The sequence below is a fragment of the Malurus melanocephalus genome, unplaced genomic scaffold (genome assembly GCF_030028575.1).
Source record: "Malurus melanocephalus ecotype Western Australia unplaced genomic scaffold, MMel_1.1 scaffold_247, whole genome shotgun sequence".
NCBI classification, from domain to species: Eukaryota; Metazoa; Chordata; class Aves; order Passeriformes; family Maluridae; genus Malurus; species Malurus melanocephalus.
This window is the reverse complement of record NW_026623479.1, coordinates 1004984-1024241: the sequence shown is the minus strand read 5'-3', so window position 1 is coordinate 1024241 and position 19258 is coordinate 1004984. Positions and strand designations below refer to the sequence as shown.

Sequence of the window (19258 nt, the reverse complement as noted above, 5' to 3'; positions counted from 1 at the left end):
ATTGAAGAGCTACCTGCCCTGCAGCTGTGTGCTTTAGGAGAATTCCTAGCTGTTAACTCAGGTTTGTGAAGTTTTAGAGTGAAAGATTGTGTGTGCTGGCCCCAGCTCTCCCTCAGTGCCATCCAGCTGCTCTCCCAGTGCTCAGGGCATCCCTGTGCCTGTGTCTGCTGGTGGCTCAAGCCCTTCCTGGAGGAAAGRCAGAATTCTCAATAAGTCACGGGATTCAGTGGCAGCTGTGATAAATTTATGTAGAAAAAGAGTTTTGCCTTCGCTTTCCAACACTGGGAGAAGAGCATGTTCTCAAGCTTATAAACTTTCAGGGGAAGTAGTGTAATTCTTGTGGGTAAACTGAAATGTCATAACTAAAAAGTAACAACAGGTTTTTTTGTCCTAAACTAGGTACACACAGTCTAAGTGTTCTGACCTTTCAAGAATGTGTTTGTTCAACTCCAGACATCGTGTCTGTATTAGAAAATGGAAGGGTAATTCAGTGTTGATGTTCAAAAGCATAAAGTGAGTTTTCCTGTAATATCATTGTTTCTTAGCAAAGGCCAAGTCTTGCAACCCACATTTCTCAGTTAAGGAGCCCTCACTAGGATAAGGACTATAACCCAAGATGTCAGCCTTGCTCTGTGGATGAAGGGAAAGCCTCTACTCGTTTGAAAATCTAAGAAGGGGCTCAGAAAAAAATCAAAGTACCTGCAGAGTATTTTGGTTTTCTCCTTAACCTGATGCTCATGCTGTGTAATGTAAACACTTTGGACAAAAAACTATGATACTCTGAATTGAACTTATGCTAGGCTTAAAAGGAAAAAATAACTCTGGTGAGAACAACAACAACAAAAAAAAGCATAAGTATATTGTAGACATGGTGTATTGCAGCCATAATGCATGGTACTGTTGCTGCCTGGCACTGCCTCCAGCCTTGCTCTGGTGCTGCTGCAGGGACACCCTGCTAGCCCTGGTGCTGTTTCCTCAGTTCTCACCTCCCACTCCTTACCTGTGGTAGGGTAGAGGAAGTGATTGAGCACTGCTTGGAAGGTCCATTATCGTTTAATGAGTTCTAATAACAGAGTGTTTGATAGCACATAGAGTTTAGAGAGAAGGTAAGTGGWGTGGGGAAATGAGGAGCCCATTTGTGAAGCACTCACAAGGTCTAGGGTTTTCTAAGGGTTTTCGGGTTATCTTGTCCCCTTGAAATTAAATTGGAGCCAAGTGTMTAGGCTCATCTGCAAGGCTTAGCTAAGACACTTAATAAAAAAATAGTTCCTTTACATAATTCYCTTCCTTTCACCATTAACAGGATATATGGGATTCCATCAGTACTTCCTCTGTAAATCAAGATATTGGAGGCTATTGTCTCCATGTGCAGCTCCAGCTCGGTGTGCAAAGCATTTCATATTTGAAGCTTCAGAGGTCAATCATCTGATTAATACTCCCGTGCCCCAGATGAGTCTTTTCTCTCGTTGTGGTAGCCTTGTGATTTTGAAGCCTTATGCAGATGCCTCTAAAAGCCTTTCCTATGCACTGAGCCCTTGTTGGTGCTGCAGCCATTGCAAAAGTTCCTCTGGGGAATGAAGGGGGGATCTCCAGCTATCCAGGAGGCTTCTGTGAGATAGTCCCACTSCAGCCAGCAGTTTCAAACTCTCTTCCTCCACATGCAGTACATCTTCCTAGAGCTTTACAAAGAGACCAGGACCATGTAAAATATTCCCAAGTGGTGCAGCATGCTTCATCCTGTGTATTCCAAACTAGCTCCTCTGTTATGACAGATAACTGCAGTCTGGCTACAAAGGCTGTATCAGGGATTGGTAACCCTCCAGGATGGTACTTGGCACTCAAGAGCTAACACATGTTTTTGTTACATGAGCATGAGTCTAATAAAATGGCTCACTGGTTTAATATGCCCCTTTGTAAAAACAAGGCACAGTCGGATTTACAAATTGTGATGATTTGGCAAGTTCAATTATTAACTTCTCTTGCAGGGTTAAGCTTTGACCAGAAATTTGCCATGAACCCATGGGCACATCCTGCTAGGAAACAACATGCAGAAATCCTTCGCTGTCCTACTTGATTTATCTGCAGAGTGCAAACTGGGAGTGCAGAGCTGTATTTTCCCCGGAGGAAGTCACAGCAAGCTCCATCCCCACTCCAGAGCAGAATGTGCTGAGGTTTTGTTGTTTTTGTATTTGAAAATAGTTCTGCTCTGCTCAAGACAATGCATCTAAGGAAACTTTGGCAGGTCCTGAACTGACCTGTTTTATGCTTYGCTTTCACCATGTTTTGGGAGAAAAGTTGGAATGTGGTGAAGAGCCTGAGCTATGTTAGCTATGCAGTGTCCTGTGGGATTGTTTGTGAACACAGCAGCTAAAGATAGAARTGCACCACAGAGATGCTAAAAATACTGTCCAACTCTACGGTGGTTGTTTAGCATTTGGAGCGCTATAGTTGGCCTTACACAGACAAAAGGAAGATGCAGTTTTGCAATTTGAATATGCAAATGAAATCCTGATCCTGCAAATGTGCAATCATATGCTCAAATCTAAAAAGACCACTTGTATTCCTGAAGTTAAGCATTGGCACGATTAAGAGTTTAATCAGTCAAATACAGTGTCATCAGAAGTTAGTGTGATTGCATGGCAGTGCAGAGACTTTGCTTCAAAAAACAGCCAAAAAAATCACATTTTGTGATTGAGATCAGATCTTTACATTCCACATGTTGATACTTGGAATTGTGTTGTCTGATAAATCATCTCYTATTAACGCAGTAGGTTGCAAACAGTTTCTTCTTCACATTTATATGCATGATTTAGTAAACAGTATTTTAATATCAGTGGGAACACATGCTATGCTTCATGGCTTTCAACCGTGTGACCTTTCAAGGCAGAACAAAAGCTTAGAAATTAGAGTTTACATAAAACTGAGAAGTGTGGAAAGCTTAAAAGGCTGTGTAATTCACTCCTGCAGCAAGAACACCATTTTCTCTAACATTGTTTGCATAAGTCAGCATTTATGTTGTCAATTTGCAGTGATGAATGTGTGATTAACATTGCTTCTAGGACAGAGGGGAACTGGTATCTATAGCAAGTGGAGAGGTTCTCTGGTTAAAACCCAAGTAACTTAGGCRTTGCATATTCTGGTGGAGAGAATTTCTTCAACTCCTGTGTATTTTTAATTCACTCCTTAAGTTAGTAATAATGARGGAGAAAAGAGTGAAACATCATCCCTGATGATGTCAGCATCCCAAAGTATTTATAGATTCATAGAATCACTTAGGTTCAAAAATACCTAAGATCATTGASTCCAACTGATTATTTCATTGAGGCCAAGATTTCAGTAGCTTTATACAGAATGAGGGCTTCAGGGCTGGAATATGTGTTTGGTTTGGGCTTTATAATACCACTGATATGCAAAATCCCTTTAAAGGTCCTGGAAGTACGAGAGCCATGTTCAAAGAGCAGGTATGACAGGAGCAAGAGTCGTGTGCTGGACTGGTCATCTTCCTGCTCCAGGAGGAAAGGTGTGCACCAACAGCATTTTTCCAATGAATCACGTTCATATCCCAGCTGATGCACRCTGAGAATAGCAGAGGTTCTGGGCTGGTAAAGATGAAAGTGGTGGGATAACATGAAATAGTCAGAAACAAATTAAATATTCATTCCTGTGCTTTACAAAAGATTTCTGCTTCTGGCTGTTATACAGACTTCTCTCTACACCCACTTTCTGTGAGACACACTRGATTGATTGTCTCTTTTCTCTAAGTGAGGCTTGTTTTTTTGGATCTGTATTAATCAATATCCTGTTTATTGTTTCATTTTCTGAAAGACAGAGSAACACCAAAAGAGTAGGAGAGGAGCCGTTCAGGATGTTTCTTTTCGTGCCCACTTGTTCCGTCCTTCCTAAGAGTTGTGCTACAGTTTCTGAAACCACTCAGGAGAAGCTTCAAACTGCTCTTTTGAATGTTTTGTCCCCCCAAGCCTAGAGGAGAGCTCTGGATGCAGTARTACATCCCTTTCCAGTGCAGACAGGCAGCAGAAGGGCACTGGTGTCAGCGYTCGGGGGCAGCCACACACGGGAGGCTGGAGCTGTTATTCTGTGGGGGAGTAAGTAAGTGAGTACTTGAGCTGTTGGAACAAAAATCTGCCTTTTTTCAGACTGAAATCCCATTGTTTCTTACTGTTCTGTGAATTTGAAAGTTCTTTGTCCCTAGGTTTGACCTAATTGGAGGCTTTGCCTCCAGGCTATTAATTCCCCAACCATACCTTTTGACAGAATGGCACCTGAAGTTTGRTAAAACCACAGGACTAAGTGTTCAGAGATATTAAAAATATAATACAATATATAGCAGAAAAGAAGTGTCAGGCTGGGTTTTATCAGGTTACCTAATAAATGGTAAACTTATCTCATCATTTAGGAACATGTACATCCTGTTTCTTCTACTTGTAGTGGTTGCATAACTGTGCCAGTGTTAGGGGCTGAAAAAGAAGAGAGAAAAGTATCTTGCAAATCCTGAGAGACCCAAGTAGCAAAAACATCACTTTTTGCTCAGTGGAGAGGATCTGCAATTCTCCAGCCTAGATATTGCTGTGAGAAATTAATGTAGTCTACAAAATTACTGCAAAGTGTTCCATAGGACTTCGAAATTAATGGACTATAAAAAAAGATATAAAACAATACTGCTGGTATTAAAACTGAGGTAAGATGAGGTAATACTGATGGGAAGGCATTGAGTCTAAGATTGATCTTGATTTATAGCCAGATATGTAAGAAATGCTCTTGCACTACAGCTTCAAACCAAGAGGCAGAGAACTTGTTCTGTCTTCAGCTGTCTAGTTAATAACACTTGTCATTAAATGGAACGTGGAAGTTACAGCCAAACAATATGCGTGACGTGATTGCTGTAAGTCTTCAGATGACTAATTACAAGGCATCTGCACAGAGATCTCCTGCTAGCAGCACAACACAGGAGCAGGCAGTAGTCCTGTTCTTCCAGAGCCATTTGTCAACGGCAATTTTTCTCCTGGAAAAATTTCCATTTTAACAGTGCCATTAATACCGAAAGCAGATGAATTGCTCAGGAAAGACAAGATGGGAAGGCTCTGAACATTTGTTTTGATAGGGCAGATCTCTGTTGGTGCCTACCAAATGAGTCTGGTAATTCTGTCTGACCTGMAAAGTATCAAAGCTACTGKTTTTTTTTTTCTTTTTTCATTTCTTTGTTGTGAATGCTACTTGGCCTCTTGCATGTGTCTTGCTTGTGTGGGATGGCAAAATAGGTATTTTCTTGGCAATGTCTTTTCTCTTCTTGGAACTCATCCTACATTGATACCTTTATTCAGACGATAGCAATGTTTCCTGTGATTTTCCACAGGGGTAATAAGAAAAATCTTATTCACAAACTTGCTGCTCTGTAGGCTGTAAGTTGTTCCATTTGAAAGCAGGATATAGACCACACATATTTCTRTCATTATAAGTATAAATTCATTCACACAAATACATGAAGGAGAAAGTCATATTTGTAGTATTTTCTTCCCCTTAAGTTTTTGTTAAAATTTAGGAAAAAAAAGAAAGCTAAACCTTGGGTTTATGGTAGTCCAAGCTGAATTTCCTATTAGTTTCTRTGTTTTAAGCTTATTGTAAGGTCACATTATTCTGATTTTGTCTAGTCACAATATTTGATGCTTGGGATTTCTGTGCTTACCAGCTAAAGGGCCAGGTTCTGTGTTTGCAGCCAGGATTGCTTCCCTCTCTGCGTGGGGACCTTGTGGATTTTCCCTGTTCATAATCCTTTCTCTGGCACCACACCTCATTGCAAACAGATCTGCCACCTTTGCAGCCTGCAAGTACCCAACAGACCTCAAAGAGGACTTTATTCTGATACTCCTTACCCAAAGAAWTGGAAAATTGCAATTTTTAAGCACACTGATGCATGCCTCTGGTAGCTTGGYACTGCACTGTGATCTCTTTTCTGACACTGTAAAATGACAACTTAATGTCCATCCATGCTCAAACTGCTTGAAATCAGAAGGGTCAAGCAGCCTAAAGCAGTAGGAAGAATGTGATTTTAGCTTATGTTTAATCTTAGTGTGGAGAAAGTGAATGGTAGTTTAATTGCTTGAGCCTCCTTGAGTTCTCCTTGTAGCCTGAGATGTGACTTTGATAAAATGTAGTTTATGTTCCTCTCAGTCAGGTACTGCTTTGGCTGCTCACTGATCAGCAAGAGGCATTTTTTCTTGGATTCAGGTATATAATGTGATGTCTGTTACCAAACTGCAGCCAGCATGCACAAACAGAAACCTACAGATGWGCTAAATGCACTGAGTGCAGTGCCAGGTCCTGCTCCAGTGGAGTGGGATTGTTGCCCAGGAGCATTTGGGGTTTGCTGTTCATGTGCAAGCCAGCCTGCCACTCAACACAGAGAGTCTGCAAGAAACTGCTGCCATTTAAAAGGCAATATTATACATCAGATCTACTTTCCAGCTTTAAATACGCAGGCACATTATCAGTTCTTTTTCACAAACTGTCCTCAGATATTAGCAGGACACTAAAATCTATCTAGAGTGTGGATAAATGAGCAATAGAGAGCACCAAACTTTCCAAACTGTGAATTCAAGGCATGGGAGAAAAAAAATGGTGAAGTTTTCTTGTTTTATATGGAAAATTGCCAGTTCCATTTTCTCGTTGCATGACTGTTTTTGTCAGAACAGATAGAAACATTTTGGGCTGATGGGCAGATAGGTCTCGCTGAAGCTTGTTGAAGCCACAGAGGCTGAAGTCTTGATCGCTGAATGTTGCAAACAGTTTGCCTCTGGCAAATACATACTTCCAGTTTTGGCAGTGTCTAGGGTTTGAAAGAGACAGATTCTCTGGTCAGTTCAGTTGAGCAAAGCTTAGACTCAGGTTTTATACTTTGTGGAGGGAACAGTTTGCAATATGCCTTGAGAAAATACTGGGAAGAAAAAAATACTTCTATTTATCTCAGGCTTCTGCCTTGCTCAGTCCTTCCACCGAAAATTAAATGTGCTCTCTCTGTCAAAATAATTCAGATATGCCAGATCTTAGCAGCCTKTTAGTGACCTGGATTCCCCAGGTGTCTTGCTCTGAAAGGCTTTGTGCAAAGCTGCCACCACATTAGCAAATCCCAGGATCTGTGGTGAGACTGATGTTTTCCCCACCTGCCCCATCTACTTTTACAATAATTTCTTTTCTTCAGTCAAACAGAAAAGCCAATACCTGGGATTTCCCAAGAGTTACAAGAGTCTTGAGATTCCTAGTGAAGGAAGGTTATCTGAGTGCCATTCTGCATATCCCAGTCATTGATCCATAAACTTCAATTTATTAAATCAGGAGAGTGTCCAGCCGTGCTGTGGGGCACAGGGGCAGCTGCCAAGGGAGGATGAGGATGGCAGCATCCCCTTGCTSTCAGTGCTCTCCTGAAGAGGCTGTGTAGGTGTGGGAATCGCTGCTGTAGGTTGGACCTGTCTGTGGCACTGAGTGGGGTGGGACAGTGCAGATCAATAATGGGCACCCTGCRGTTGTTGTAAATCAAGGCTTGACTCACTGACAGGCTGCAAGAAGAGGCACTGAAATACCTTGCTTAATGTTTTTCCTCTCTCATTTCTGCAGTATGCTGGCCTAAATAGGAATGTCTGGCTGGAGATGGCTTGTTTCTGGTGGAGGGGTCATTGCAAAGCTGGAGGAACACGGCTCTCCAGTGCAGGATGTTGTTGCTCCTTCCCAGGAGAAGTAGAAGGAAGGCACGAGTTCCTGGTGGAGAATTAACAGGGGCTGGCAGGAGAGCCATGGGGCAGCGTGGTTCATGGGGAGAGCTGGGGTGGCAGCTGGGGACAGCTGATGTGTTTGTTACCACTGAAGAAAGGCTGAGTGCTGGCGAAGCAGGGAGCCAGTCCAGAAGTGCCCACGTGTGGCTGGTAATTAAAATCCAATGGATCCACTGCAGTGTGTATTTATTAACAATTTGATCACTCTGGTTCAGTTTTTGCCCCTTCCTGCCTTCCTTTCTCCCTTCAATGAATTCATAGTGAGTTCCTCAAGGCCAGCACCACCTCTAAGTTTGGAAGGTGCCTGATGCTCCAGGTCACCCTCGTGGCAGCCCCAGTGAGCTCAGCTCAAGGAGGGCACAGCCAGGGACTGGCCTCTCCTGCCTTTCCCTCCTTGCACAAGAGGAGCCTGTGGAGAGCTCTGCCCACACGGAGGGAATCAGTTTGGTGCGGGGAGGGAGCGTGTGACAAATTAGCTGTTTGTAACCACAGCTGTGCAGCTTCCGTGGACAGAGCAGCGTAAACAGTTATTATTTATTCTGCTTGTGCTGCTACGTCGAGCCAGCAGCGCTGCTCCTGCGTGACTCGGGTCCTTCCCAGAAAGACAGCCTGCTGGTTTGGAGAGGACAGTAGAGCTGGGATCACTGCTAAAAGCAAACCTGAGATAATGGAGAACTCATAATCGGATATTCCCTGAATCGGAGAGCCTGCCTTTGTTTCCCAGGTATTCCCAAACAGAAGTTAGCCTGTGCATGCCAGTGCATTTTAAAGCATTTTGACAAGGTCGGAGGAGCCCCTTTGTTGCTTGTCTGCTTTGTCCTTGCACATCTGAATGAAGCTTTCCCATACTGAGCCATAGGCAGCCCCCAGCCCGCTTAGGAGTGTGTGCGTGTGTGTGTGTGTGTGTGTGTGTGTGTGTGTGTGTGTGTGTGTGTGATGCGATGCATTTCTAAAATATTTCCATTCACTTCCCAGGTATTCAGTTTGAAGTAGAATTGCCCAATACACTAATTAGCAGAAAAAGGGGAAAAACATACTTCAGTGTTCTCTTTTCTGTTGATTTTGTCAAATTGTGTAAGTAAAGAAGAGGAGAAAGAGATGGAATAAATCCTGGGGAATCTGKAGTCAGATGAAGGAAGTGGACAATAAAAATATGTTTGATAAGGAAGAGTCTAGAAAATGATAGATCGGCTTCAAAGAGAGAGTCTTGCGACATCTGGGAGTACTGGACGAACATTCTGCAACAAACAGCTTCTTGAATTAGTGAGGTCAGAACTGTTGGTCCTAAACGTTGTAGGATCGTTGTAGCAATGCTTTCCTGCCACCACTGTGGCTGGCATGTCTGAGCCAGAGGAGTCCCAGCAATATGACACCGTGTTACTGTCCCCTGCTCTGGTCAGGGCTGCCCAGCACATGTGCATGGAGAGCAGTCCCTGGGAGCTGGGGAGGGAACTGCTGCCTCCTCACAGGCAGCAGCAGCCCTGAGCGTGCTGTGTGGGAGTGACAACCACCGGGGTGTCAGTGGGGAACACTGAAAACYGCTTCTGAGCCAGCCCAGCCAGAGCCAGGAGGGATTTCTGTTTATAATGGAAACTTCATACTGAAGTGCCTGGTGGCTGTCGCCTGTTTTTAACATTGGTGATGTGCTTGAAGCAGAAGGATGATGGCACCCAAGTGCACCTTYTAACCAAAATCATTCTATCATTTGTTTAGTTGCTTTAAGGAGAGTATCTTTCTCTCTCAAGTTTGGGGCTGTAGTCAATTTATCTTAAGCAAAAGCAACGCTGCTAAATTCTGTGGAGTTATACCTGCCTGCACGGGGAGAAATCGGTCTTCTGGATTTTATGGTACTTGTGCAAATACTCACCTGGGAAACAGGAATCTTGCTTTTCAAGAGAACATGACACCCAGCTAATTTCACTGCCTCTCTTACAGCCAATCTTCTCAGAAGGGCTAAGCAACAACATCCTATTTAAAAGTCCTGTCCCAGTTTTGGAATACCCATGCCCTTGGAAAGCTATGGCCTTATTTTATCTGTTTGTATCTAGTAATAATCTAGGGGAAATGGAGTTTTGTTTTCCCATCACATTTATTCCCCAGTGCAACAGTTAAAAAGCTATTTCAGAGTGTTTAGAAAGCCCACATTTTTCCCCAGTAACTCAGAGCATAGGAATGTCCTATGGCAAAGGAAGAGCTGGCAAGAACATGCATGCCAGCATGTCAGCTGGCCAAGGGTGGGAGATCCCCCASCACTTCCTGCCTCAAGTTCCCAGGGTGCAACTTGGGAGCACAYTCTGTTTGTTTTGGACATGTGAAGCCCTTGTAAATACTCTCTGTACATGTCTGAGTTTTAAATATATGTAGTTATGCTCTACCAACATGTTTCAGCCTACACAGGGCAACATCTGTTGAAACATGCAACTCTGGCTTAGTTTTTAGCAGAGAAAATGGAGGAAAACAATTTAATCCATCATTAGACTAACACTTGTGAGAAGATTTTGGCCTGGTTCCATTTCCTAAAGCAAAGCAAATTTTGGCCTCATCAGTAAATGGCTGATGGTGCAGCAGTGTCTGGCTGTGACACTGGGACAGTCTCTCACAGAGCAGCAATCCTGACCCAGGGCAAACACTGCTGCCCAAAGAGGCTCTCAGGTAATCAGACAATGTGCACTGGAAGCAGCTCTCCTCAGTTCTCCCCAGCAGCTTTCTGAGCACAGCCCATGTTAGAGCAACGTCACTGGAGATCACTGGACAAGCACTGATAACTCTGTAAGGGGGAACTCTGCAGGAGTAAAGGGAAAATACCCATGTGGGAAGGGCTCTGCCACAATGCCAGAGCTGCTGTGTCTGGTGAAGGAGGGTAGATGAACACCTAAAAGCTGTTCAGCAGCTCACTGCAATCTCCAGATGTGCCATGATGCTGACAGACAACCAACTTGTATCCAAATGCCTGTGTAAGGCGGATACCAGCATGGCAATGTCTGATTCTAATCCCAAACTGCATCTACAGCCTCAGTGACTGTGGGCACAAATGTGCCATTGTCCCTCTGCCCACCAGTTCACACAGAAGTGAAGAGAGGGCACTGGTGTGAGACCACCAGGGAGCCCTGCCACGTTCCCMGCTCAGAGCCTGGGCAATTGCCTGAATATGGGCTGCATTTAGGGGTGGGCATCAGCTGTTTGTCAGCCTCTGTACACCCTCTGCTTGTCCAAGAGCACCAGAGTGTTGCAGCTGTGCAGTGACTGAGGCATAACTGTGATGTGTTTAAAAATTAGTGTAAAATTTAGAAGTTGGACATATGCAGCACAGCCCTAGGGTGGATCTGGTTATGCTGGGGTTGAAAGGGGGACTTTTCTGGTGWTATGAGCTTTTATTAGATGGATTTTTTTTGCACTAGATGCAACTTGGAGTTGTAGCCAAGATCTGGGAGAGGCGTTACTGTGAGCTGGCTTAGAGGAACCAGTGTTCTTTGGTTTTCCCATTGTTGATGAGATACTTTTCTAAATACTCGACTGATAAACAAGGTCTTAACGCTTATTTCCCTTAACTTGAAGCAGCAGTGTTAATGTCTGATTAATCCTGTGACATACAGATCATGCTTGTTAAAACTGAAAGCCACAGATTATTTTATTTGTAAGCGATTGCCATAGGCTGAAATAGTATGAGAAGCATTGTTTTCAGTTTCAGTTTCTTTATATGTAGAAGGCAGGTTTCTTTTCCCTAAGATTTGTGAATTTACAACACCATTTCTTGTAGATCAAGATATTTATATAATTGTATTTTGAAAACATGTCCATTTTTATGAATGAGTGGCAATCCTTCAAAAGAACGAAGCCCACAATGCCTTAGACTTAGAAGAATAAACAAAAATTAAGCMGTTTAGCTGTTACTTACTCTTTCTGGAATCTAAAACATCTGTGATTAGGAAGTCTGAAAGTCTGTTTAGATAGATAGCTGAGAATTTGTTTTGTTTTGGTTTGTTTAGAAAGTATGCTAGTTATTTCAGATGTTCTGCCTATAAAGAATGTAAAACAATTTAATTGTCTCAGGTCTGAATTTAATCCGAGTCACTGGCAGARGGTCGCTACATTCAGTCCAGGGTTTCATTCAGATTTGCCATTTAGACCTAAAAATTGTCACATAAAAATGTTGGCATGTTTGTTATGCAGGGAGTAWAATGTCTTAATTGAAATGGAACCAGAAACTATTAAAAAAACTTGTATTAAAGTTCACATGACAGACAGTATTTTATAGCTTTAACATCTGTTTTAAGGCCAACACACRAGATTTAGCCTTTGTCTGACTATAACTCTTTTGATTTCAGTGAAGTTGCACCCATTTAAATCCTGATTGAATTTGCCTCACATGATTGGGTTTTTAATTGTATGATTTAATTTTCTTTATCTCCAACCCAGTGCTGTAGTGTGGAGCCTCAGCGCATGTCAGAATATGGTCAATAACAGATCCTTTCTTCTCCTTTTGTATTTTCACAGTTACAGGGATCCATTAAAAGAAAACTGGAAGATGATAGCTCTCCTGCCTCCAGTGGCGTGCCTGATGTCATTTTCCCAAATGACAGTAAAAGACTTTGTCTTGACGATGTGAACCTTGCCATGGGCCAGGGTGCCAATGCCAGCGTGGCGTGTCCCGAAATGCAAAGCTCTCCGTTCTCCGCCGCTCACGGCGCCTCTTCCCTGGGAGTGGCGGGGCACCCGGTGCTCCTGGAGAACAACCACATGAACGGTGGTGGCATTGGCTCCCCGTTCTCAGTGCCACCCAACACAGARATCAGTCAGAAGGGGCCCATGGGAGGGCAGACCAACAGCATGGTCCACTACGATGAGAAAGGAAACAGCTTACAGTCTGTGGACCAAGAGCTGCAAGATCTACTGGAAGAGCTGACMAAAATGCCTGATCCTTCTCCCAATGACCTGGATTTGGAGAAGATTCTGTGCAGCAAGGCTGAAGATCCACTCGGTCTGAGTCATTCCCAGCCAAACATAAGCACCACTCCAAAATCCTCCCCGCAGACTTCCCACTTGGAGAACCACGTTGCTAACAAAGATTTTTCTCCAGGCTGCAATCCAACCAGTGGAGGATCCCCTCAGATGAGACCATCATCTGCTGGAGCTAACTTCCAAGTTCCTCCCTCAAACAAACCTGCAGCTTCGCCCATCTCTACAGCAGCTCAGAGCAAGAACCAGCCACCACCGATGCTCCCGGTCCCCCTGCCCAACATGCCTGGCTCCAACTGGCACGCCCAGCAGCTGAAGCAGCTGGCAGCCAGCAAGCAGGTGTCTGGTAGCAAGCAGCAAGTACAGGCTCCCAGCTGGCCAACGATGTCTCCTCCTGGTCTCTCTCCACCTTACAGGGCAGGATCATCCCCACACCATCAGCCTTTCAGTCCTCAAAATGTTATGGTATCTGGCATGCCTGCAAATAATTTACCAGGAAACAAYATTCAGAGTCCTCAAAACACTCTTCTTTCGAGCATGACTTCCAGCAGCACCCCATCCAATGGCCCCTCTCCCCCTTATGGCTCTGAGAAGCTCTCCAGCCCTGCTCTGAGCCAGCAACCCTTCAGCCCACAGAGCTCCATGCTGCCCGCCCTGACAGCAGCCAGCTTGCCAGCCAACAGCATTAAAAGCCCACAGAACAACTTGGTTGCCAGCATGGCCTCCACAAATACTGGACCTTCTCCACCGTACAGGCCAGAAAAGCTGTCAAGCCCAGCTCTGCATCAGCAGCCCTTCAGTCCTCAAGGTACATTAATGTCTAACATCACTCCCACCAGCAACCCCACAAGTATGCAGAACTCRCTTTTTAAATCAATGACTACAAACCAGACCAAAAATATGAACATAATTATGCAACAGCCATCCAGTAGCTTGCAGCCAGGTCTGGTGAATGAGAGCCCTGTTAGCCAAGACCAGTTTTCTTTCAATAACACCAAACCGCTGTCTCACTTTGCCTCAGAGTCAGCTACTCAAAAGATGTCCCCTCTGACAGCAGGGCAAGGGCAGCAGTCCCTCATTCACTATCTCCAGCAGCAGCAGCAGCAGCAGCAGCAGTCTCCAGCCACGCAGCAGTCCCAGCAGAACAACAACAGCCAGTTTCTCCAGCAGCAGTTCCGACAGCTGATGCAGCCACATCGCATGCAGAGACAGATGCAGGCTGCCACACTGCCATCTCAAAGCAGACAGGTGAGAACCTCTCTTCTGTCTTCACACAGCTTATGTGAAAATACTGAGTCGTTTATTWTCTTATTTTTGCTTTTCCATTTGTGTTTCAAATGTGATGTCACARCTTCTGAGGTGTGCACAGTGCATGCATGAACAACATTCTGGTGTTATCAGAGTAACTTTATTTCTTCAATTTAAAATGTACTGTAATTCARCCATGCATTGCCTGTTTTAGGCTGGTGGAGAACTTTGTGCTATTTTAAAACAATTTTTTATATATGTAGGTGAAAGTCTTTTTTAGCTTATAAGCTCTAGAGACATTCTCATCGCATGTTTCCTGTCATCCTTTCAGTGGGAATATCTTCCTTTTATCTTCATGCCCTTCAACAAATTCATCTCTGTGTTATGCGTCTTAGGCTCGAAAAGATCAGGTGGGGTGAGAAGTGAAGTTAAAATGTGTCCTTCACGGCCAGCAGGTCAAACAGTGCAGCTCCTGAATAGCAAAGAGGCAGACTTGAAATACCTGTTAGTAGCATTTGCCAGAAGCCATTCCCTGCTTTGGATGAGGGCCATTCCCCACCCATGGTGATCTGTGATACCAATCGAGCATGTAAATGCAAAAATGCAGCTGGCAAAAGTGAGGCACAGCCCTGGTTTCTGTCCAGCCACTTTCTCCCTGAGACTCAGCGAGAGGTGTGAATCTGCAACTACCCCAGATTAGAGAGATGCACTCTGAACAGGGCCCTCAGAGCAGGGAAGGGCTCAGGGACTCACCTGAGASCAGCCTGGCTGTGAAGAATAAACATCTCTTTTTGTTCAGAAGAATAGGTGGAGACCCTGGATCTCACCACCAAACCAAGGGGTTTGTTAGGCTGAACCAGCACACGGTCACTGCATCAGCAGCTTGGGTAGGACTGAAAGAGGCACTTCTCTCCCAGCAGAACAGAGACTGATCTCTGAAATTCTACTGGGAGCTTGAGAACTGAAGTGTGGAATGTGCTCCAGAGCCAGGTTTTCTTTGCTCTCCTTCCCTACAAAGTGACTGGTTCTTATGGAGGGGGATTTCATCAGTGTAGGTGACTTGGTGTAACCTTGGTGTAACTAAATGGTATAATGTCCTATGATAGCAATGAGAAATAGGGGATAGGTTCTWAATGTCAGCTTCTGAGTGGTAAATCTGTGAGTGCATTGCCACTGCACCACTTTAGGATCACTTCGCTCTGTTCCAAGTTGTGCACACTCCCTTACCTCATGCATCAGCTTAAACTGGCAGCAGGGAAGGACTGGTGACTCACTGSATTTGCCTATGCAAATGTAGAACAGGTAACAGAGGAGCTCATGTAGTGCTCTTTAAGGGGTTACAAGGGCCCTGATTCAACAAAGACCTAGAGCAGTTTGTTGCTTTWAGCACGTGAGGACCCTGCTTGTGTTCAGTGGGACCCAGATTAATCCCAGAGCAGAGTCTTGCTGGTTGGGAGCCAGGCCTGTGGATAGATGTACAACGGAAAGGGAGCAAAGTGCAGCAGCTCYTTTAATTACTGCCCACCAGGTGTTTTACTCTGGAGGCAGGTGTGGGTGAGGAATACATTCATGGTGTTTCCCTGCATCTGGGATGAGGACTAATAAGTTATTAACCGCAGTGACATGATCAGTTTTGATTGTATGTCCATAACCTTTGAGCTTTTTTTTTTTTTCTGCTCCACCACTGAGTCTGTGAAGTTGGAATGTCCTTCTTGAGGTTTCCTATGCCCCAGTTTTCCCTGCTTTGCATTTTCATCTTACACCTCTGAACCCCTTGCATCACTGATTAGCCACCAAAAAAAAAAAAAAAAAAATTCCTGAAGTGAGTCTGTCTAATTGGCCGAAATAGTCCTTCTTTGAGCAACTTTCTTGGTGCTCTGCCTTTGCTACATTTTCAGCCGATTCTCACTGTCAGAGAGAGAGTTATTATAATCTTGCTGCTATCAGTAAAGATCAAGGACAGTTAAGACAATGATTACAGGTGATGAGCATTTTACATTTTCAGACTAGTTAGGTAAGCTTATGGTGCCTCCCTCGTTTTACAGGGAAGACTTATTACAATAATTACACAGACGACAGTGCTTCAGCTTTACAGTCTGTTGAGCTGCTGAAGAAAGATGGTGAATGTTCAGGAGTGGAGCATTTTGTAAGGTTTTGATAASTTTACTGCAAATCTCATAGAAGAAAATGGATCCTGAGTGCTGAATTAAAAGAAAGATTMCATAGGAAAATTATTCTGTGTAGGAATCCTTGAGTCTGAGATACTTGCTACATTTCTTAGAATCTAGCATGGAGATCTGTTATTTGTTTGCAAAAGATTTTTTTATTCAATTGAGAGATTGATACTGAATTTTGGACCCGACCTGCTCTGTACCAATTTTACTCAATTATAGTGGAGTAGCCCCAGTGGCTGTGGTTTTGATTTCCAGCAGTGTATCCAGAGCTGAATTTGAGCTTTGCAGAATCTAAGTGCCAATTCTCTGCTGAGGCAGGTGATGAATAGGACTTTTCAAGCATAGAGCAGTTGTTTCACTAAAAGCATAATTTAAAGATGCAAAAGACAGGAGAAACAACTTGTGCATCTAAAAAATTAGTAAACTTCTGGTGGAAAATTACCCTTTTTTAGACTCATTCGCAGGAATTTGCTCAGAGAAAATAAACAGCATTCCCTGAAATGCTGTTTAGTGCTTAAAAGTCATCCCCTTACTCAGTGTGTGTGTTTGCAAATGTGACTAAAATTTATAAAAAGAAGGCATAGTACTCTCTTCTTTGGAGCAAGAGGTGCAGCTTTGTACGGAAGAAGAATGTGGATGGTGGCCAGTTGGAGGGAGAACAATAAACCATGAAATTTGATCCTTGTAGCAGGCACAGCAACATGGGGAAGAGAGCAGCAGCCACAGACACAGAGTGAGCGTTTTGCTGTTGTTTTAATGTGYATTAAAGCAAAGACTCCACATTCCAGAAGCGGGGTTACTACTGGTGCCTCACAGCTCTACCATTTTTGTAGTTAGTGATGTATCTTTTAAGWGTAATCAGTCTGCATCCCAGATCCTGTCTTGCCTGGACAACTGCTGGATCTGATAGGGGCTAATCTCCCCACATCTGAAGCGCTATGTCTTTATTGTTGAGCATTGATGGGTATTGATTGAGGCGCTGACAGTTTGCATTGTGTGATAGTGCAAAGCCTGCTGGGGCCAGCGCTGCTCTCTGGCTGTGGGCAGGTTTTCATTTTATTCCTGTAGGGCTGATGCCTGTGAGTGAAATTATACTCAAAGGTCTGGATTCCTAAATCCCCCGTATAAAGATGGTAGTAAATGCCAAAGATAGTCTCCAGAACTATCACACGCTGTTTGCAGGGGTAAAGCTTCACCACTTGACTTTGTTGGCTGTTTCTGGGCACATGAAAAGCTGCATTTGCCCAGGCAGGTTGAATAGTTGGGCATCTCCCTGATTTTCATGTCTAAATAGAGTTTGTACTTGCAGATTTCCTATTCTGGAATGTCAGATACACTTGGCCCAATTCTGCCTTCAGCAATGCTGATACAACACCCCACTTCCAGAAGAGCTCTTGTGTCACTCCTCCAGTGTAAGAACAGACACAGGGCTTTGTGCTCCATGAAGGTGGGAAAACCAGCAATTACATTCACAGTTTAAGTCAGGCTGAAATAAAGCAATCACTTTGAGTGCCTATTCCTTTCCAAGCCCAAGCTAATCTGAGTTAAATTTTGGGAGTCTCAGGGAGGAGGGCAGCATTGCCCCCGACTGCTGTGTGTGTGAAATGTTGAGAACCAAAATTCAGCTGAAAAGGTTGGTTTTTTGGGGGGAGGTAGGTGATAAACAGCCATTGTCTGGGTGGGACACGCTGTGTCTCTGAGCTCCACTTGCACGGTAGGAACCAAATGTGCTATTCTTAGAGCTCTCTGCATTCCTGCTGACATCCAGAGAGTTGTACACTGCATTGTCAGTGAAGGGTATATTTGTTTCATCTCCATTGCCAAAAATACTGATAGAGAAAAAATTGCAAGAGAAGAGACAGAGAGAAAACTACTATTATTTGCAGTAAAAGTGGCTGTATTTTTACTGCATATGGACTGCATATGAGATAGTGAAGAACATGCTGAAGACTAAAATACCCTTTGAAAGGCAAAGTGTTTCTTTAACAGTGGTGAAAGTAGCAATGCATTATCTGAGTTGGAGAAAAAAATTGTAGATTGCAGAGAAATACCAAAACTTCCGAGCTAGGTTAAATATACTGGGGGGGAAAAATTTAAAAAATCTTCTTTCAGAGCATGAGTTTYCTAAATATAGAAACAAAGCTGAAAAAGAAATGCACTGTTATAAAGAGCAAACTGACCTAGAGGTTAGATGCCAAAGGTTAAATAACTGTAATGGRATACAAAATACAGCTTTTATTAATATAAACAGAAATGGTAATACCATGGACTGATTTCTGGGTGTCATATATTATGGGAAGTTATTTCTGCCTGTGAAAAATCGGTGCTCTGTGACTGTTAGGTGAGACTGTTCTGACTCAGCAGCACTTTGTAAGCTCTGATGCAGGCTGATGAAGAGTTTGGAAGAGCAGAGAAYGCAGCCTGCATCATCTGAGTACATAGAGTCCTCCTGCAAGTACAGACAGAAATCATATTTTATTTGGGCTTTCTGAGATGTCACAAGGTATCCTCCTAATAGATAAAACAATTTGGAGTATCATGTATTATTAATAAGGCCCAAAGTACTTCCAGATTTCATCTGCAGTTTCAATCCCATACSCTTTTTTCTTCAGGTGTGAAACTTACTTTTAAAGCCACTTTGAATGAAGTTCTGCTGGAACTTTCCTCTCTTCCCTTCTCCTCCCTTCTCTTCCCTTCTCTTCTTTCTCCTCCTTCTCTCTTTCCCCTCTCCCCCTTTTCCTTTTTTCTTGGGAAGCCGTTTTTAAAATACTATCTTTTTTTTTTCTTTTACTAACGCTGGAGAAAACCAGATTTGATTTCAAAGGGCAATGGTAGCACAATACCAAAGCAAAGCCTTTGAGGGATGGAGAGCTTTTGAAGGCAAAGCAACAAGCCCTTCAGCTAATTAAGTGCCTTTGAATAGGGGAATAAAGGAAGCTGGTGATGAATCTGGATTACYGAGAGCAATAAGGCTGAGCCTGGAGTTTGACCTCTCCACAGATGTAAAAACATCTTCTTGAATGGTCATTTCTGAATTTATATTTATCTGTGCATTTGCAGCTGAGTTGGTATTTTTTTCAAACTTGGAGATTTTCTGCT

General features: G+C 43.6%; 1 protein-coding gene across 4 annotated transcripts in view; it reads left to right on the top strand.

Moving 5' to 3' along the window:
• Positions 1–19258, top strand: part of MAMLD1 (mastermind like domain containing 1) — an 81105-nt gene that overhangs the window by 34940 nt on the left and 26907 nt on the right. For 3 of the 4 annotated variants that reach the window (XM_057375348.1, XM_057375349.1, XM_057375350.1), the window contains exon 2: positions 12276–13985. In XM_057375348.1, coding sequence (XP_057231331.1) covers positions 12276–13985 — 1710 coding nt within the window. The remainder of the gene's footprint in view (positions 1–12275; positions 13986–19258) is intronic. The other variant, XM_057375351.1, reaches the window with a different exon arrangement.